Source organism: Orbilia oligospora (assembly GCF_000225545.1).
Source record: "Orbilia oligospora ATCC 24927 unplaced genomic scaffold scaffold00117, whole genome shotgun sequence".
Lineage (NCBI taxonomy): Eukaryota > Fungi > Ascomycota > Orbiliomycetes > Orbiliales > Orbiliaceae > Orbilia > Orbilia oligospora.
Window position 1 is genome coordinate 78,507 of NW_011645674.1, and position 18,330 is coordinate 96,836.

Sequence of the window (18,330 nt, forward strand, 5' to 3'; positions counted from 1 at the left end):
CAATTGATCTTGATATCACATTCCCTACGAAAGATACGATTGATTGCCCGCAACGTTGACATCCTACCTCCCTACTGACTCGCATCTACTTGGGTACTTGAGTACTTACTTAAGTAAGTACCTGTACGAAGTATACACACCTCAAAGTACGAAAGAAAGTAGACATACTTCCGAGACAATTAAAAATCAAGACTTAAGCAAGGGCGCTGCACCGACCACCAGGTTCAGTTCGGTCGACGTCACCGGCGGGATGGTAGTCAGCATTTCTGCCCGTTTTCAGGCCACCCAGCGGCTGTATGCTCATGCTCGCGGTTCCAATTCTGCACACTAAACTGACCTGCATGAAACAGGTCGGCCAAGATCGAACATTCCAACGTCAACATCTCTTCGGCTGATGCTCTCGTTCTTGCTAAAGCCATCGAAAAGGACTTTGCAAAACTCGCAACTTCCGAGGTATATCTTATCTTTTTCTTACTTGGTTCTTTTTTTTCTTTTCTTTTTTTCTTGTTGTACCCATACATCTACATCTACATGTTAGGTAGTAGTATTATCATAAAAGCTATTACTCAAGTTTACCGAATTTGGAATCTTAATATATGATATAACGGTTAGAGGCCTGAAATTTTGCCGGCTGACTTCTATGGCAGGATCATTACAATTCACTGGTCGCTGCCTTCGAGCCAGAGGAGCCTCAAAGTGATGCCCCACAGGAACTACCAGCCGTAACGGGCAACTCTGCCCCCAAACCTCCCCAATTGGAGGCCGCTGGGGATGAATTAACCCACATCTCCTTTGGCAGATACCGTAATTGTAAAGAACACTCAATTGGCGGATCATCAACAATCTTCAAGTCAAGGGATCCTGTCACCAAAGAACTTGTCGCCTTGAAAGTGAACTCCACATGGGTCCAACCCCACGATGCCTACCGAGAATCCCGACTTCTGAAGCGTCTTGGGGGAGACGAAACTCACATTCTGACATTGTTGGAGACGGAGACCCTTCGCGGCGAGTTCATCCTGGTCCTCCCTTATTATCCGCTGACCCTGGGAGATGTCATGGTGAAGGGGAGATCGAGCCACTTACCCCGGATCTTCAAGCAAGTTGCGAAGGCTCTATCCTTCGTCCATGCCAATGGCGTGATTCACCGAGATATTAAACCTGGAAATATCTTGTTGAAATCCGAAGAAGGTCCAGCATATCTATGTGATTTTGGGACGGCCTGGGCGCTGAATGACCACCATCCGGATGAGACAGCTGACAACAAAGTAATTGAAATTGGAACGACCTGTTATAGGCCCCCGGAAACGCTATTTGGCTATCGAGAATACGGCACAGAAGTCGATATCTGGGCGTTCGGTTGTGTTATCGCAGAGGCCGAAAACGGCGCTCCACTCTTCGAACCTGGAGAGATGGGAACCGATCTGAGGCTTATTCTGTCCATTTTCGAATCGCTGGGGACGCCGGACCTGAAAACATGGCCTGTACGTCTATCTAATACCTCCAGCCAATCAGGGGAATACGATCCTAATTTGGGGTAAACAACATCTTAATCTTTTTTTATCCAGGAGGCAAACAATTTTCCAGATTTTAGCAAGATGATTTTCAATGAGTTCCCCCCTCAGTCATGGGAGACACTCCTTCCGAATTCTGGCCCTGAAGTGCTGGATCTGATCAAAAACATGGTCACTTACAGCCAGGGAAAAAGGCTTTCAGCCGACGAGGTATTTCATGCAAACGCACACCTAGCCTCTGGCATACATACATATCTTTATGGTTCCACTGCTGACCTTGGGACGCAACAGATCCTGAAACACCCTTATTTGAAGTGAAAGGCTTATGTACATATAAATATGTACTCCGTACATATATTCGTATCCCAATGCTCCTAATACGTACCCTCTCTTTCCCTCTCCCTCGATCTCTTATTAGCGATTTAGGGTTTCCATGGATCGCAATTGCATTGCAAAGTCAAGAGAGGGCTCGAGAGATGGAACGTTGTATTAATATTTCTCCCCGAAATTATCGTGGCGTGAACATGGCTTGTGTTGCTAGGTTGTTTGCGGTAGAGACCTTCTCGAAGACCGCGGCTTACTGCATAATACGACAGAAATAGAACCACTGACAGTTGACATGTCTCTCCCATCCGCGTGCCTGCGCTTGAATTTCATCTGAACACCAGCGACGAAGCCCAACCCCTGAGAGTCCCTTAGAGTTCCTCGCTGGAAGAGAAACTACCGCCAAAACGATTGTCTGTCTATGGCGACATGCCCCGTCGATTTTCATACACGACTTGCCGTTATTCGCTCCATCTTGAAGCAAAACAGCAGCTGCCAACGTGCACTTATTATGTCATTTGGACGGTTTACTGATGTTCGCGAAACTTTGACTGCAATTTGAGACCTCGACTAGCGGGCCAATGACCGCCAACTAATCTCCATCCTTGTGAAAAGGGGAAATTACACAAGCGTTTTGGAATGCAGTGCCTTGCCCAGATCGGGTAAAGTGTCGCTCTGTCCATGAGCAGAGACATGGTTTAATCTTGTTCAGCCCAATCAGAGATAGGGGCTTGCGCAAGACTGGACACAACGCCAGCCCGCTCGTAGCCAAACGGACCTTCGACGCAGGACTTCGTTCTGGGAAAGGGCGCTTTCGCATCCCACTCTATTTGCTGCAGGACCCAACCATTGTCAACAGACAATTGAGATGGATATCATTTTCCCGCCCTAGTCAATCGAGCGGGATGACGGTTCATTTGATAGAGGTTTCCAGACATGGGTCCGTACTCAGGATACCCTTCTCAAGGCCCTTTGAGAGTGTTTCCCACCTCCCTTCTGGTTGCTACCAGGCACCTTCCTTTTTGTAGCACGCTACCTTTTCTTTCCCTGTTCTTTCGCCCTCTTCCTCTTCCCTCTCCCCCATCTTCTGCTTCCTCACAGTCGATGCAATCTTTCACTCTTTGTGAAGAGACACTTTGACCTCACCGTCATTCCTTAGAATCGACGTTGTTTCGCCAGAGCTAAAGGTCTGCCATTCTTTTCAGACTTTCTGCCAGTGCTGCCTCTCTTTCTACCGCAAAGTCACTCCTTCATCCACATATCATTTCGAAGTATCCACCTGATACGAATCACACCCACTCACACACTCACTCATATATACACTGTTTATATTCAAAAAATACCAACTGCCTACGGATTTGTGTACGACTACTGTAATTTTTCAAAATGGACCACAGCAATCACATCCTTCGACATGCGCATCACCTTCGCAAAAGAGTCCCAATGCCAGAACCGCAAGGAGGTACAAAGACGGTCGTCGAAGTTGTATTCGTCACTCAGCCCCCCAGCTTTGATGGCGAGCCAGCTGGATTTGTGACCGTAAATCCGCAAGATGACCCAACTTCGGTCGAGGCTGCGACCGCTGACCCGACTCCCACTTCATCGCCATCCCGCCCAAAGCAGCAAAGTGTAGCCCCGCAGGAGGAGTCCGAAAAGGAGGAAATCAAGACGACAATGAGGACCTCCACAAGGTCGCAGTCATCCGTCATCTCATCGGCATCAATAAAATCAGTTGTCGAGTCCTCGACAATTGCGACCACAACCCCCTCCCGTACTACTGCATTCGGTGGTGTCGCTGCTACCTTAGGATCTACCACATCGGCAGCTCTTCCAAGTGAGACCGATGCCGCTACTAATAGTGCAGGTCTGACTATTGGTGCCTATGCTGGTATTGTCGGTGGTGGTGTGGCCCTCATCATGGTTGTTGTCGTTGTTATCGCCGTGATGCTCAAGAAGCGTAATAATAAGAACTATGAGAAGCCAGAGGACGAGAAGAACATGAAGCATCTGTCGTTCAGCGACAGATCGACACCGTCCCCAGTTTCTCCAGTTCCAACCCCTAAGCCTGCTATGGCACTTGCTCCAAAACTTGAAATCAGACCAATGACCCAATTCGATGGTTCCTTCTTCCCCGCCGGAAACTCCGATACTATGAGGTCGCAGGACAGACCAATCAGGGCCCCTCCTCCAGCTTTATCCATCGACCCCAAGAATCTCATACCCGGCCCTTTCGAAACCCCAGAACCATCGCCAGCATTGTCTGCTTTCTCAGATAGCTCCAATATCACATTGCCAATCCAAGGCGCCACTGGTGGTCCCAACTCATCTTCACCAGTTCACCGTGTCACCGTTGACTTCAAGCCATCTATGGCTGATGAACTCGAACTCCGCGCAGGTGAAGTCGTCAGACTACTCCACGAGTATGACGATGGTTGGGCTCTCTGCATTCGCATGGACCGAACCCAACAAGGTGTTTGCCCACGTACCTGCCTTTCTCCCAAAGCCGTTAAGCCCCGCCCGCCACCACCGGGTATCCGCGGTCCAGGAGGTCCTCCACACCCATATTCTCCTAGCGCCGGTCGACCACAATCTCCCAGCTTCGGGCCTGGCTCTCGCCCTCAATCTCCTCGCAGTCCTGGACCCAATCGTCCACCGATGTCTCCGAAAGGCATGCCTGGTCCACCACGCCGACCTATGGGGCCCGATTCCCGCCCAGAAAGCCCAATGAGCGCTCGTCCGCCCCACCCTCTTAGCAGAGTCCAGAGGGAAGACGACGTTCAGTTCCATGCCATGTAAAATACTTGCATAGGTTTGGGTAGGTTTGGCGTCCCTCATTTAGATTTCCTTAATGATTTAATGCGACCGTGGATTAGAAGATATCCTTGGGTAGGCTTTTTTCTCTCTTACCCGTTGCTTCTACCAAATCCAACACCCTCTTCCCCCCTAATACCTCTTTATTTTAAACCAGACATGTTTCTATGAATTTCTATATTTCTCTCTCTCCTTGGATTTCAACGGTTGGGCCAGGCCGGGATGGGGGCTTCATCCTAGCGATTAGGATGGAGTCAAGGATCTTGCTGTTACGTGATATTTACACGTGTTATTCTGCTTATTGTTGTATTGATATCCCTCTTGTTCTCTTCTTACATTCCTTAAATATCTCTTTTCCCTTTTTCTCGGTTTGGATCGCACAGGGCAGGCCGGCTTCTAGTAGTATGTTGAGCGTGCTCGTCCTTTTTGTTTCTATTTTAATCGGCGGGTGTCCTCCTTTTTTTACTTTTAATATTCTGCCCTGTGCATATTATATTGACCCCCTGTGTGAGCATTTGGAGGATTACTTTTGGCGTCGTTGGTGCGAGTAGGTAGGAAGTTAGGTAGTCAGGAGAAGGAGGTGAGGAGGTGAAATAAAATACCATACCCTTTATACTATACTATTCTTCTTCGAGTTTGGTGTGATGATATCAATGCAGATGGATGTGATATGTTAGTGATATCGATCATGTGTGTGTGATGAGCTGGGCCATAAGCGGATGTTGTTGGAATAAGCTCCTGCAGCTGAAACCCCGCGTTGCCGATGCGGCGGGGAACAACAGCCTTTGTTATCTCTCTTTGGTGGGGTTGGAAGTGACTCTTAAATTTTTACCTTGCATTATTAAGACCCAAATATTTCTCATTCCATCCCAGCATTCATTCTTCATCCCATACCTTCGACCTTTTAACTTTGACCATCGCATCGCCATCGCTATAGCCATAATATCTAGTCTTCCTATCGACCGCTATAAAAGACAATTCAATAGATCTAAGTGCAACGGAGGGGCTGGAATCCCACCATGGCATCCATTAACTTCTCCAAAGAGGAAGAGCGTATCCTCGCCTTCTGGAAGGAAATCGATGCCTTCAAAACCTCTGTAAAGCTCTCAGAGGGTCGGAAACCCTTCACATTCTACGATGGTCCACCATTCGCCACCGGTCTTCCACATTATGGACATCTACTCGCCTCCACTATCAAAGACATCGTACCCCGATACGCCCATATGAGGGGACACTACGTTGAGCGACGATTCGGATGGGATACCCATGGCTTACCAGTTGAACATGAGATTGATAAGAAGCTTGGGATCACCGGAAAAGAGGATGTGATGAAGATGGGGATCAAGGCATATAACGCTGAGTGTCGAGCTATCGTTATGAGATATGCCGAGGAGTGGGAGAAGACCATCGGAAGACTGGGAAGATGGATTGACTTCCAGAACGACTATAAAGTAAAATTTCCCCCCTTAAAACCACCTTAGGAGGGAGTTTGCACATATACTAATAGAGCTGTAGACATTGAAACCGGAGTTTATGGAGAGTGTTTGGTGGGTTTTCAAGCAACTTTTCGAAAAGGAGCAGGTCTATAGAGGATACAGAGTTATGCCTTACTCGACTGCTTGTACGACGCCACTGAGCAATTTCGAAGCTCAACAAAACTACAAGGACGTCCAGGATCCCGCCGTTGTCGTTTCGTTCCCCCTTCTAGATGATCCAACAACATCTCTACTCGCCTGGACGACTACACCGTGGACACTGCCATCCCATACCGGCATTGCCGCTCACCCGGACTTCGAGTACATTAAGATCTTCGATGAGAAATCCGGGCACAATTATATTCTTTTGGAGGCTTGCTTGAAGACTCTATATAAGGACCCTAAGAAAGCCAAGTTTAAGGTTGTTGAGAAGTTCAAGGGCAAGGATATGCTTGGCTGGAAATATCAACCGTTGTTCGACTATTTCTATGAGGACTTCAAAGAATTTGGTTTCAGAGTTCTCAATGCTACCTATGTTACTCAGGACAGTGGTGTCGGCTTGGTCCACCAGGCTCCAGCCTTTGGTGAGGAGGATTATGCTGTTGCATTTGAGCACGGTGTTATCAACGACAAGAGACTACCTCCCAACCCTGTCGACGAAGCGGGCAAGTTCACGGATGAAGTCACAGACTTCGCCGGCATGTATGTCAAGGACGCCGACAAGAAGATCATCAAGCATTTGAAGGATAAGGGTCGTTTGATTGTCGACAGCACTATCACTCATAGCTACCCCTTCTGCTGGAGATCTGATACTCCTCTTCTCTACAAGGCCGTACCAGCCTGGTTCGTCAAGATCCCAACCATCATCCCTCAAATGTTGAAGAATATCGAGAATATGCACTGGACGCCCGGAAACGTCAAGGACAAGCGTTTTTCGAATTGGATTGCCAATGCTAGAGACTGGAACATCTCGAGAAATAGATACTGGGGTACCCCACTGCCCATCTGGGTTAGCGAGGACTATGAGGAGATGGTTTGCATTGGTTCCATCGCCGAGCTTGAAGAACTTTCTGGAGTTACTGGTATCACCGACTTACACCGGGACTCCATTGATCATATCACTATCCCTTCGAAAAATGGCAAGGGCGATCTGAAGCGTATTGAAGAGGTCTTTGACTGCTGGTTTGAATCCGGAAGTATGCCTTACGGGAGCAAGCACTACCCATTCGAGAACAAGGAACAGTTTGAGAATGCTTTCCCCGCAGATTTCATTGCTGAAGGTCTCGACCAGACTAGAGGGTGGTTTTATACACTAACAGTCCTCGGTACCCATTTGTTTGGTATCTCACCGTTCAAAAACTGTATTGTCAACGGTATCGTGTTGGCTGAGGATGGTAAGAAGATGTCGAAGCGATTGAAGAATTATCCGGATCCAACAAATGTCATGGACGCCTATGGATCGGATCCTCTCCGTTTGTACCTTATCAATTCACCGGTCGTCAGAGCCGAGCCATTGCGGTTCAAGGAGGCCGGTGTTAAGGAAGTTGTATCCAAAGTTCTTCTCCCGCTCTGGAACAGCTATAACTTCTTCGCCGGCCAGGCAGCACTTTTCAAGAAGGTTCATAACGAGGACTTCATTTTTCACCTCGAAGGCGGTGGTAGCAAGAATGTGATGGACCGATGGATTCTTGCTAGCACCTCTAGCTTCCTCGCTTTTGTCAACAAAGAGATGGCCGGTTATCGTCTGTATACTGTTGTTCCACGCATTCTCGAGCAAATTGACAACATGACCAACTGGTACATTCGATTTAACAGGAAGAGATTAAAGGGCGAATATGGAAAGGAAGATACTTTGCACGCTTTGAACTCGCTGTTTGAGGTTCTGTTTACAATCGTCCGAGCTCTCGCGCCTTTTACCCCGTTCATCACGGATAACCTGTACCAGAGGTTGCTACCGCACATCCCCAAGGAGATGTTGCCAGAAGACCACAGATCTGTTCACTTCTTGAGTTATCCCGATGTGAGGGAAGAGCTATATGATGAAGTTGTGGAGAGGCAAGTGGCGAGGATGCAGAAGGTTATTGATTTGGGACGAGTTAGTCGAGAGCGTAAAGCTATTGGACTCAAGACCCCACTGAAAACCTTGGTTGTCATTCATCCGGACCCAGAGTACCTTTCTGATGTTGAGAGTCTACAATCCTACATCAAATCCGAGTTGAACATCCGAGACCTAGTGTTGAGCTCCGATGAGGAGAAGTATGGTGTCAAGTATACCCTCCAAGCTGACTGGCCGACTTTGGGCAAGAAGCTGAAGAAAGATGTGCAAAGGGTGAAGAAGGCGCTACCAAGCCTCTCATCATCAGCTTGCAAGGCCTTTGTTGCCGACAAGGAGATCTCGGTGGACGGGATCCAACTTGTTGAGGAGGATCTGAAGGTGTTCAGAGAAGTTGATCCGGAAAGCCCGTACTGCCAGGACCACGAGACGAATACGGATCAAGATGTACTTACTATCTTGGACGTGGCTTTGCATCCTGAACTGCAAAGTGAGGGATTGGCTAGGGAGATCATCAATCGTGTGCAGAGGTTGAGGAAGAAGGCAGGGTTACAGGCGACAGATGATGTTAAGATGGTGTTTAAGATCAAAGAGGACCCCATTGGACTAGAAGGAGTGTTCGAAGAACAGGAAGAAACCATTGAGAAAGTTTTGAGGAGAAAGGTGGAGAAGGATGAGGGCGGTGGTGAGGTTTTGATGGAGGAGGATCAGGAGATTCAGGGAGCTACATTTTTGCTGAGATTGTTGAAGCTTTAGATGGGTGTTTTACTTATACTATCATTCTATAGCTGTAGCAGAGGAAAGACCGCTAATTGAGGTAGATTTTAGATTAAGCTAGCACGAAGATAGCATTTCAAGGAGGATGAACCATGAAGAAGAATTTTATATACACGCTGATGTATTATCCTGCCAGGTTATTTTTTGCCCATATGTTTCTGTTATGAGTGATTGTTAGTAAAAGCATTCTCCTAAAAGCATGGAATTTCTAAATGCATAGAAAAGTGAGACATACCAAAACGCAATTCTGGAGGACCTGGAACTCAGCAAGACATTTGTCTTTGTAGACGTTATTGAAGTCTTTGACAATGCATTTCCCGTATGCTGTGGACTAGATTCGAAGGTACAGTATATAATCGGTTAGCTAAGTAGTTTTCCACGCCTCAGAGCTTCCACATAACTGGGGAGGAACAAGTACCTCTGCACCGCATTTAGCGACGGCCTGGGCTAGTCGGTCGACGGGACGGATCTTGCTGCCTGGCATTGCATTGGGGCCTCGAGGTGATAACTATGGTGTGGGTTCTGTGACGACGACTTTGCGTTGGATTGTTCGTTCAAGATTGGTCTACGAGAGTCACGTGATATCCTTCTTCAAGTTCAGTTGTTTGGTGTGGTATTTTATCAGCTCGTGTGTTGCCCACGAATGCTGCTTATCAAGCAGACCCCTGACAGTCCTTGGACTCCGATCTTGCTTAACTGCCTTCGACCTTCTCAAGTCCCCATCTACATCAGCTATCTATACATCAACTATCTATACATCAACGAAACAAACAAGATGAAGTTACCGACCTTGGGCAGCCTTGCGCTGCTCTCTCTTCTCCCTTCAGCCTGCCTCGCACAATCGCAACATACCTCCAACTGGGCCGTCCTAGTCTCCACTTCGCGTTTCTGGTTCAACTACCGCCACCTCGCCAATGTTCTTTCCATGTACCGTACTGTCAAACGTCTAGGCATCCCAGACTCCCAGATAATTCTCATGCTCTCTGACGATGTTGCCTGTAACCCTCGAAACACTTTCCCGGGCACTGTTTATAACAATGCAGACCGTGCAATCGATCTTTACGGCGACAATATTGAAGTCGACTACCGTGGCTACGAAGTCACAGTCGAGAACTTCATCCGTCTTCTTACAGACCGTGTACCACCCGACACACCACGTAGTAAACGATTGTTAACCGACGACCGAAGTAACATCTTCATTTATATGACTGGTCATGGCGGGAACGAATTCCTCAAATTCCAAGATGCGGAAGAAATCTCCGCGTTCGATATCGCAGATGCCTTCCAGCAGATGTTCGAGAAGAAACGGTACAACGAAATGCTATTTATGATCGATACCTGTCAGGCGAATACTATGTATTCAAAGTTTTACAGTCCGAATATATTAGCTACCGGGTCTTCGGAGTTAGACCAGAGCAGTTATTCGCATCACGCGGATAACGATGTCGGCGTGGCGGTTATCGATCGATACACGTATTTCAACCTGGAATACCTGGAAACTCATGTTAAAAATGCGAGTTCGAAGCATACACTGGCAGACCTGTTCAGTTCGTATGATCCGGTTAAGATTGCGAGTACACCGGGGATTAGGACGGATCTGTTCAGAAGGAATCTATCGGAAGTACTCATCACAGACTTTTTGGGGAATGTGCAGAACGTAGAGGTTGATGGAGATGGTATGATCCTTGATGAAGATCTGTTGGCCTTGGCGCGAAGTGCTGGGTATAATATTACCGAGCAGGAGTGGAAGGATGCTATGACTGGAGGGTACCATGAAAAGACGCAGGAGGAGAGGGATAATGTTGTTGGAGAGCAGAGGACGTGGGAAGGCCCGGCAAGGGTGCATAGGGACAGTGAAAGTGACTTCTGGAGGAATGTTATGAGTGCTGGGGCGGTGGGGGTATGCTTTGTGGGGTACTGGGTGTTCAGCATGATCGATAAGGTCTAGGCTGGAGGCAGTAGGGGAGGTGTTTCCGTTTGCATATTGTACCTGGTTGGGTTATCATTGTTTTGTGTAGGATTACGGCGTTCATTCTATATGGGGGCCATTGGTGGGAATTATTTAGCTGAAAACTTCGACTTGTATCATATTATATATAGCGAGTATAGTAGATAACATTGTAAATGCATTGTAGACTTCAATACATCAAACTAATTTGGTGCCATAAGCCTGATTTGGAGATTTCGTGTCTGATGGGATTTTAAGTGAAGATAGCCTCTAATAGTTCTAATCTATACCTGCTGTACATGTGGTCCCTCAAGTACCTACCTAGGTATCTTTTCTCCATTCACCCTCAATTTCCCCCCTCTTACTAGTCCTACTTTACTTACTTCGATTATCTAAGTACCTATCCTCGAGATATCTCAAGCGAAACAACTCTCACTCACATTTACCAAACCAACAGTCACTCAGTCACGTAAGTTTCCTTCGAGCCATCACATATAAACTATCCTCCTCTAACACCACGCAGCTATTCTAAAACCGTCCATACCAAAAGAAATCACAAGTCATGTCATTCCCATCAAGAACCGCCAGTAGCTTCTTTTCAAAAACATCGATATCGGCCATCCTCGAAAGCGTAAACCCGCTTGATCCAGACTTCGCCGGTGCGAGGATCTACGCTCCCAACGAGCAAAGGCACTATACCCCTAAAGCTTATACTTTCATCGTCTGGATCTGCTCAATCTTCTTCGCAATTCTCATCGTCTCCCTCGGATGGATCTGTATCCGTCGCGACATCAACCCTCGGCTCGGAACCTTGAAACACAAGGAAAGGGAGAAATTCAGGAAAAGGACGCGACAGGAGTTTCATTTCAGGGTGCTCCAGATGATGAAGGAGACTCAATTACAGGAGGAAATGGAAAGGATAGAGAAGGAGAAGGATAAGACATATAAGGAGAAAGTTAATAGGTTCATGAAGAATGTTGAGGAAGGGAAAAGGGAGGTTATGAGGGCTAGGATTGAGGCTTCGTTGAAGAGAGAAGCTGAGAAGGTTGATGTACTCACTGAGGAACCTGTGATGTTATTGGCGATGAGAAACATGATGGAAGCCGGGAAAAAGGCTCAGGCTGAAAGGAAAAGAGCACGCGAACAGAGAAAGAGGGAGAAGGGACGAGTGGCTACACCGGAGGAAAGGAAGAAAACGAAGGCTGAGAAAAAGATGGCGAAGAAGGAAATACAAAAGGAACGAAAGGTGTTACTGAATAAATTTAAGGAGGCATGGGATGAGTCTGCTTCTAGTGTTAGGAAGAAGGAAACGGCAAGAGACACGCCGATTTCAAGGGATAAGTTGATGAAAGGAAGGAGATATGTTCCTCGTGTGTACTGATACGGACTTCTTCGGAACTTCGTGATCATGTCTTGACTTGCGTGTTGAATTCGATATTGGATTATGTTTAGAATCCTTTCTGTTTAACGATTGCATGCATGTATGTTAAAAATAGTCTTGTGAGTCGCCGATTTCAAGGTCCTTTCTCACAAGGCCTAGCTATCATCACAACCCACAATACATCAGGGATTAGAATTGTCTTTGGAACTCTCAACCTTAAACACATTCTCCTCCAAAAGCATTCTCCCACCTACCAATATTGCGTTTACACTTCTCGCCACGACATCGAACTAGCGGCCTAAACTAATACGTTTCTTCATCACATCAGATCTAGGCATTAGAAGGTAGGGATCAGTTGACTAAATTCCTTAGATACACCGCTTCAATGATTCCGAAGTCAAGCTAATGAATCTATAAAGCTCTCGAACTACGTAACTCGCCATAATGAGTCAAAACCAAAAAGAAGCCTCGAAGAAGGCAATGAGCATCAAAGAGATTTTAAATCCTCTCCCCCACCCTGCCGATAAAGTAAGTTCTTTCTTACCTATCCTAGCCGATTGACCGATAACTATAAGACGAAACCAAGCTCACTGGATTCGTCCAACCCCCCAGATAAATCCTGACCTTCCAAGATGCAAGCACTGTCGCAGCACTGCCATCAGTAATTTGACCTTCCTTTGTCTCAATTGCAAGGAGTTCACGATTCCGGAATCTGAGGGCTGAGCTCGGGTATTTCTCGTTGCCTATGCGGGCTGGAATTTTGGCAATTGAATACTCTTTCGATTTCCATTTCCCACCAGCCATATCAATTATTTCTGAACTCGCTTTGGCACCTGTTTATTACTCTCCGTCTCTTGTAAGACAGAAATTCTTGGTATCTATGTAACTAGGTAGACTCCACCCTTAAGAGTCGAAGCAATAACAACCCTGTCATCCTGAGTATCAAATGGTGTTGAAAATGTTGGAATATGTAGCCCTGTTCAAGTGCCGCAAATGCCGTCAGAGTCCCGTCACAAGGCCGCACAAAGCTTTGACCAATCTTCTGGTCAATTGCTGCGAGTTTTTAACTAGCCGAAAAAAGCCCCACCCGCTGCTGCTAACTTTCTGGGGAAAGTTATTCAAGGCTAGCAGAGTTTTAGTTGATGCAACCTACAACATTCGGTAAACTATCTGGAAATTTTGAAAGAAGGGAAGAAAAAATATTTTGCTTTTGAGGGACTTTAAATCAAAAATGTCGACAAAGGCGCCTGTTATTCGTAGGTCGCCGCCTTCATCTGAGAGCGGCGATGCTGAATCCGACTCTGGTTCTTCGGGCTGGGAAGATCAAAATGAGCTTGACGACCAGGACGAAACGACACCGATTCAGTGTGTGCTTTGCGACCTCAAATTCGACGGTGGGGTGGCAGATGTTTGGGCGCATTGCAATAAAGAACACAGCTTCGACTGGCAAGCTACTAGCAAGAAACTAAGTACGGCTTCATAGTATATTTTAAAAGATGAAAAAAATAACTTTGTTATCAATTGCCAATCTAATGGGAATACAGATCTCGACTTCTACGATAAAATCAAACTTATCAACTTCATCCGTAAAAACCCAACCACAGATCTCAAGTCTATTACCAAAGAATCCTTTGCTTCCGAGGAGAATCTTATCCCCGTCCTTGAAAATGATCCTTTACTCTTTGAAATTGACGACGACGGCGAGGAAGACGGCGGGGTGGCAGTCGATACTAGTGCCCCTCTTTCAATTGACGTCAGCGACCCTGCTGCCGCTACGGCATTGATCCAGACCCTTACACAACAGCTCCAAGAGCTCGAAACAAACTTCACAAAGTACAAGGGCGCCGTTGCAGAAGATTACCTTAAAAGAGTGGAAGAGAGTAACGTCGTTTATAAGAAGCCCGAGGCTCGTCCGGAGGGCAAAAGGGATGACGATACACATTATTTCAATTCTTACTCTGGGAATGATATTCATGAGACGATGTTGAAGGATACCACACGAACCGAGGCTTATAGGGATTTCATCTATGATAATAAGCATGTATTTGAAGGAAAGACAATATTGGATGTTGGGTGTGGAACTGGTGTGAGTTTTCAAAAAAAAAGAAAATTTTGAATTGAAGGGGGAATTGGGTATACTGACGGATTAATAGATTTTGTCCATGTTCTGCGCAAAGGCTGGTGCAAAGAAGGTGTATGCGGTTGACAACTCGAATATTATCGATAAGGCCAGGGAGAACATTTTTGAGAATGGACTGGATGGGATCATTACGTTCGTACCTCTGTGACTAGGGTTTTATCTCAAAGGGTTTACTGACAGTAGTTTAGATGTCTCCGTGGAAAAGTTGAGGAGATTACTTTACCTGTCAAAAAAGTTGACATCATTGTTTCTGAGTGGATGGTAAGTACACCCCCAAAGTTTGCTCAAATTTACATATACTAACCGGACTAGGGCTACTGTCTCCTTTACGAAGCAATGTTGGATTCCGTTCTTTACGCCCGCGATAAATACCTTGCTCCAGACGGCCTCATGGTTCCTTCTGAATGTCGTCTCCTTGTTGCAGCTATGCACGACAGCGACTACATGAACGATAGCGTTCACTTCTGGAACAATGTCTATGGCTTCCGTATGTCTGCCATGAAAGAGCGTATTAGGGAAGACGTCGTCATTGCACACTTGAAGCCTACCGGCCTTGTTTCAGAGCCAGCAGTATTTCTGAACCTACCGCTACATACCATCAAGACTGGCGAATTGGTATTTACAAAATCATTCGAGTTGGAGATTTCTGAGAATGTGGAGAGTTTGGATGCCTTTGTTGTCTACTTTGATAACTACTTTGCTACATCGAGAAACAGCGTTATTGGCGAAAATGCAAGGGCTGAGAAGTGGACTGGCGAGGGTGTAGCTTTCACAACAGGCCCTGGAGGGAAGGAAACGCATTGGAGGCAGGGCGTTCTGATGGTACAGGATGGTGCAGGTCTATTGCATACCGGCCAGAAGGTTACAGGAGAGATCACATATAGGAAATCTGCAGACAATTCGAGAGAATTGGAAATTGAAGTCGGATGGGAAGTTGTTGGGAAGAATCAGAAGCGTAAACAGCTGTGGCATATGAGATAGGGGGGTATTAGGCACGGTAGCTTAGACAACATGAGAATTTAATCGATTCATCTTATGCATCGTCTCCATTTTCTAGTCGCTTAAAAAAAGTATGCCTTTTGCACTTTCTTCTAATTCCAATTTGTGTGCGGGGAGGAAATTTAAAGCAGAATCGAGATGGTTTATTTAAGCTCATTCAGCCCGGCTGCGCTTTCCCCAATCAGCAAACTGTCAAATGTCATCCGCCGCACTCCACACTCTCTTGGCTCGAGTATCGATATCAATATATCTCTAATTCTCATATCCCCACTGTCCTGGATTTCCATTCTTATACTCCATTGCTTACCTTCCTCCTAAACCTACCGATATCAATACCGTAATGGGCGAAGTAATCTATTCCGCTGGGCGAGATACCCCGCCAGATGTCCGGCTCATCCACTTCAACGACGTCTACAACATTGGAGCTAGGTAAGGAAAACAACACACTATTTCCAACATATACCCACACACGTAACGCTAATGTTTTCATGGCGCAATTGAAGCTCACGAGAACCAGTCGGCGGCGCGGCTCGATTTATCAGCTTGGTAAAGCACTACCGCAATGCAGAGGAGTTCAAAGACCAACCTGGTCTGTTAGTTTTCTTCTCTGGTGATGCGTATAATCCTTCGCTGGAGAGCACGGTGACCAAAGGTAATATAAGGTTTCTAGTCTACGTCATATCTCATTTTGTTGCTAGTAGGTGTTAATTATGGAGATAATTGATTAGGAAAACATATGCCACCGATTTTGAACGCAATTGGAATCGATGCTGCTTGCGCTGGGAACCATGACTTTGATTATTCTCCTGGTATGTTTCCTTGAGATCTCGCTATGGGCGAACATATGTTGACATTCTGAGTAGAGAACTTTGCTCACCTCGGAAAACTATGGTATGCATAATATGCACTCGAGATTGGTACCTTGTCTGTTCAATTCTAAATATATTTGCTGCAAATAGTAACTTCCCATGGTTAACTGCGAATCTTTACCTCGATGGGAAACCCATTGGTGACTGTAAACGCACTACTATGCTCACAACTACTGACGGGATCAAGATTGGGGTTATTGGTCTTGTTGAAGAAGAGTGGATTGCTACCGTGAACAGTATACCCCCTAATGTGGAGTGGCGTGATGCTGCGACTGTGGCGAAGGAGTTGGTACCCCAGTTGAGGGAGGAAGGTGCAGAGATGGTGATTTGCGTTTCTCATGCGAGGGAGCCGAATGATATTAAATTGGCGAAGGAGATGCCGGAGGGGTTGGTTGATATCGTAGGTTTTATACTCTTGATCTTGAGATTTGGTATTGTGATGCTAATAGAGTATAGATACTGGGAGGTCATGATCACCATTATGCGCATGAGATAGTAAACGGAGTTACTATTCTACGAAGTGGAACGGATTTCAAAAATGTATGACCAAGGCTATAGTGGGAAATTCCTGGTTTTATCAATATCAGATTCTAACAATATTCTAGTTGTCGTATCTGACCGCTCGCCGCAAAACTACTGGGAAAGGCTGGGACTTCGACGTTCTCAAACGTGATATCACCAGTGACATCCAAGAAGACGAGGACGCCGCCAAAATCGTCAATGACCAAACAGGTGCGCTCAAAGCCAAAATGGAAAAACCAATCGGCATAACTTCCGTACCCCTCGACTCCCGCTTCACCGTCGTCCGCACCAAAGAGTCCAACATTGGGAACTTCTCCTGCGACGTCATGCGTTACTTCTACAATACCGACTGCGCACTCATGGCATCTGGAACCATCCGTGGAGATGTAATCTACGAACCAGGGATAATCCGTATCAAGGATCTTCTCGATTGTTTTCCCTTTCAGGATCCCTGTGTGGTTATTAAAATATCCGGGGAGAAGATTATTGGTGCTCTTGAGAATGCGTTTTGTAAGGTGCCAGCGTTAGAAGGGAGGTTCCCGCAGGTATCTGGGATGAGGATTGTGTATGATCCCGATGCAGAGCCGTTTAAACGAGTTGTCAGTGTGAGTATTGGCTGTGCGCAGGATCCCAAGCATTATGAGCCGCTTGTGAAGGATAAACTGTATACCATGGCTAGTAAGTCCGCAATTTCTCGCTCCGGAATTCACTGAGAGTGACCTATGGAGCAAAGAAGAGATACCTAACTGGTTGAATATTCTAGCACGAGACTACATGCAACGAGGCAAGGAAGGAAACGAAATGATGGCCGATTGCGAGGTCACCGTAAACGCTGAATCCGGCCTTCTCCTCTCTACTCTACTCCGCCAATATTTCCTATCCCTCAAGATTCTGGGTAGCTGGTCTACTCACCCACAAACTTTTGATGCAATCAACCCGGCCTCTCCACAGATATCATCATCAATGAACAAACAACTTAATGATACTGCATCCGCCAGTTCTTCTGAAGACTCCATCGCGGAAGCATTTATCGAACACCCCGAAACCCAACAAATCGGAAGAAGACCGTCGATGCTACATCATTCCACTTGCACATCTCAACGATTCCAAAGATTACAAGCAAGACACAGAGAGAAAGGGATGTTGGAGGACGAACCACTTTCTTCTCGGGCCGAAGAGGGAGATCAAGATGGTGAAAACGGCCCGATCTCACCGGTTGTTGATGAAGCGACTCAAAAGATCTTGGATAATTTGAAGAGGAAAGCTGGTAGGAAGTGGGGACGGCTGGCGTTGGGGAGGGGGCTGAAGGATGATACTGAAGAAAGTAGTAAGGATGAATTGGGGAGTAGGTGGGATCATCATGGGTTGAATTGGTGTAAAGGGATTAGACCTAAAGTTGAAGGGAGGATTAAGACCGTTAAGGAGGCGGCCTAGCTAGCCTAGCACCTTCTTTTTATATTGGCTTTGGTTGGTACATATGCAACAAAACGGCTGTAGAAGTTTAACGGGTACTTGAGAGG

At 46.4% G+C, this 18,330-nt stretch overlaps 8 protein-coding genes across 8 annotated transcripts; 7 read left to right on the forward strand and 1 right to left on the reverse strand.

Moving 5' to 3' along the window:
* Nucleotides 1-250: 250 nt before the first annotated feature.
* AOL_s00117g20 (uncharacterized protein) lies at nucleotides 251-1,829 on the forward strand (the record flags this gene model as incomplete). Its single annotated transcript, XM_011127183.1, has 5 exons — nucleotides 251-294; nucleotides 351-453; nucleotides 648-1,481; nucleotides 1,566-1,721; nucleotides 1,803-1,829. 5 exons carry the CDS (start codon nucleotides 251-253, stop codon nucleotides 1,827-1,829), a joined length of 1,164 nt encoding a protein of 387 aa, XP_011125485.1.
* A 1,392-nt stretch (nucleotides 1,830-3,221) lies between these two features.
* On the forward strand, nucleotides 3,222-4,631 carry AOL_s00117g21 (uncharacterized protein; the record flags this gene model as incomplete). The annotated part of the gene is made up of 1 exon (XM_011127184.1): nucleotides 3,222-4,631. The coding sequence occupies one exon, from the start codon at nucleotides 3,222-3,224 to the stop codon at nucleotides 4,629-4,631; it is 1,410 nt and encodes a 469-aa protein (XP_011125486.1).
* Nucleotides 4,632-5,665: 1,034 nt separating this feature from the next.
* Nucleotides 5,666-8,930, forward strand: AOL_s00117g22 (uncharacterized protein; the record flags this gene model as incomplete). The annotated part of the gene is made up of 2 exons (XM_011127185.1): nucleotides 5,666-6,097; nucleotides 6,162-8,930. 2 exons carry the CDS (start codon nucleotides 5,666-5,668, stop codon nucleotides 8,928-8,930), a joined length of 3,201 nt encoding a protein of 1,066 aa, XP_011125487.1.
* Nucleotides 8,931-9,159: 229 nt separating this feature from the next.
* AOL_s00117g23 (uncharacterized protein) lies at nucleotides 9,160-9,435 on the reverse strand (the record flags this gene model as incomplete). The annotated part of the gene is made up of 2 exons (XM_011127186.1): nucleotides 9,160-9,282; nucleotides 9,370-9,435. The coding sequence occupies 2 exons, from the start codon at nucleotides 9,433-9,435 to the stop codon at nucleotides 9,160-9,162; spliced, it is 189 nt and encodes a 62-aa protein (XP_011125488.1).
* Nucleotides 9,436-9,594: 159 nt separating this feature from the next.
* On the forward strand, nucleotides 9,595-10,899 carry AOL_s00117g24 (uncharacterized protein; the record flags this gene model as incomplete). The annotated part of the gene is made up of 1 exon (XM_011127187.1): nucleotides 9,595-10,899. The coding sequence occupies one exon, from the start codon at nucleotides 9,595-9,597 to the stop codon at nucleotides 10,897-10,899; it is 1,305 nt and encodes a 434-aa protein (XP_011125489.1).
* A 562-nt stretch (nucleotides 10,900-11,461) lies between these two features.
* AOL_s00117g25 (uncharacterized protein) lies at nucleotides 11,462-12,280 on the forward strand (the record flags this gene model as incomplete). Its single annotated transcript, XM_011127188.1, has 1 exon — nucleotides 11,462-12,280. One exon carries the CDS (start codon nucleotides 11,462-11,464, stop codon nucleotides 12,278-12,280), a length of 819 nt encoding a protein of 272 aa, XP_011125490.1.
* A 1,231-nt stretch (nucleotides 12,281-13,511) lies between these two features.
* AOL_s00117g26 (uncharacterized protein) lies at nucleotides 13,512-15,401 on the forward strand (the record flags this gene model as incomplete). The annotated part of the gene is made up of 5 exons (XM_011127189.1): nucleotides 13,512-13,749; nucleotides 13,825-14,366; nucleotides 14,434-14,552; nucleotides 14,609-14,681; nucleotides 14,733-15,401. The coding sequence occupies 5 exons, from the start codon at nucleotides 13,512-13,514 to the stop codon at nucleotides 15,399-15,401; spliced, it is 1,641 nt and encodes a 546-aa protein (XP_011125491.1).
* A 358-nt stretch (nucleotides 15,402-15,759) lies between these two features.
* Nucleotides 15,760-18,244, forward strand: AOL_s00117g27 (uncharacterized protein; the record flags this gene model as incomplete). The annotated part of the gene is made up of 8 exons (XM_011127190.1): nucleotides 15,760-15,848; nucleotides 15,923-16,071; nucleotides 16,148-16,228; nucleotides 16,283-16,310; nucleotides 16,379-16,688; nucleotides 16,745-16,828; nucleotides 16,894-17,488; nucleotides 17,574-18,244. The coding sequence occupies 8 exons, from the start codon at nucleotides 15,760-15,762 to the stop codon at nucleotides 18,242-18,244; spliced, it is 2,007 nt and encodes a 668-aa protein (XP_011125492.1).
* Between the last annotated feature and the right edge of the window lie 86 nt (nucleotides 18,245-18,330).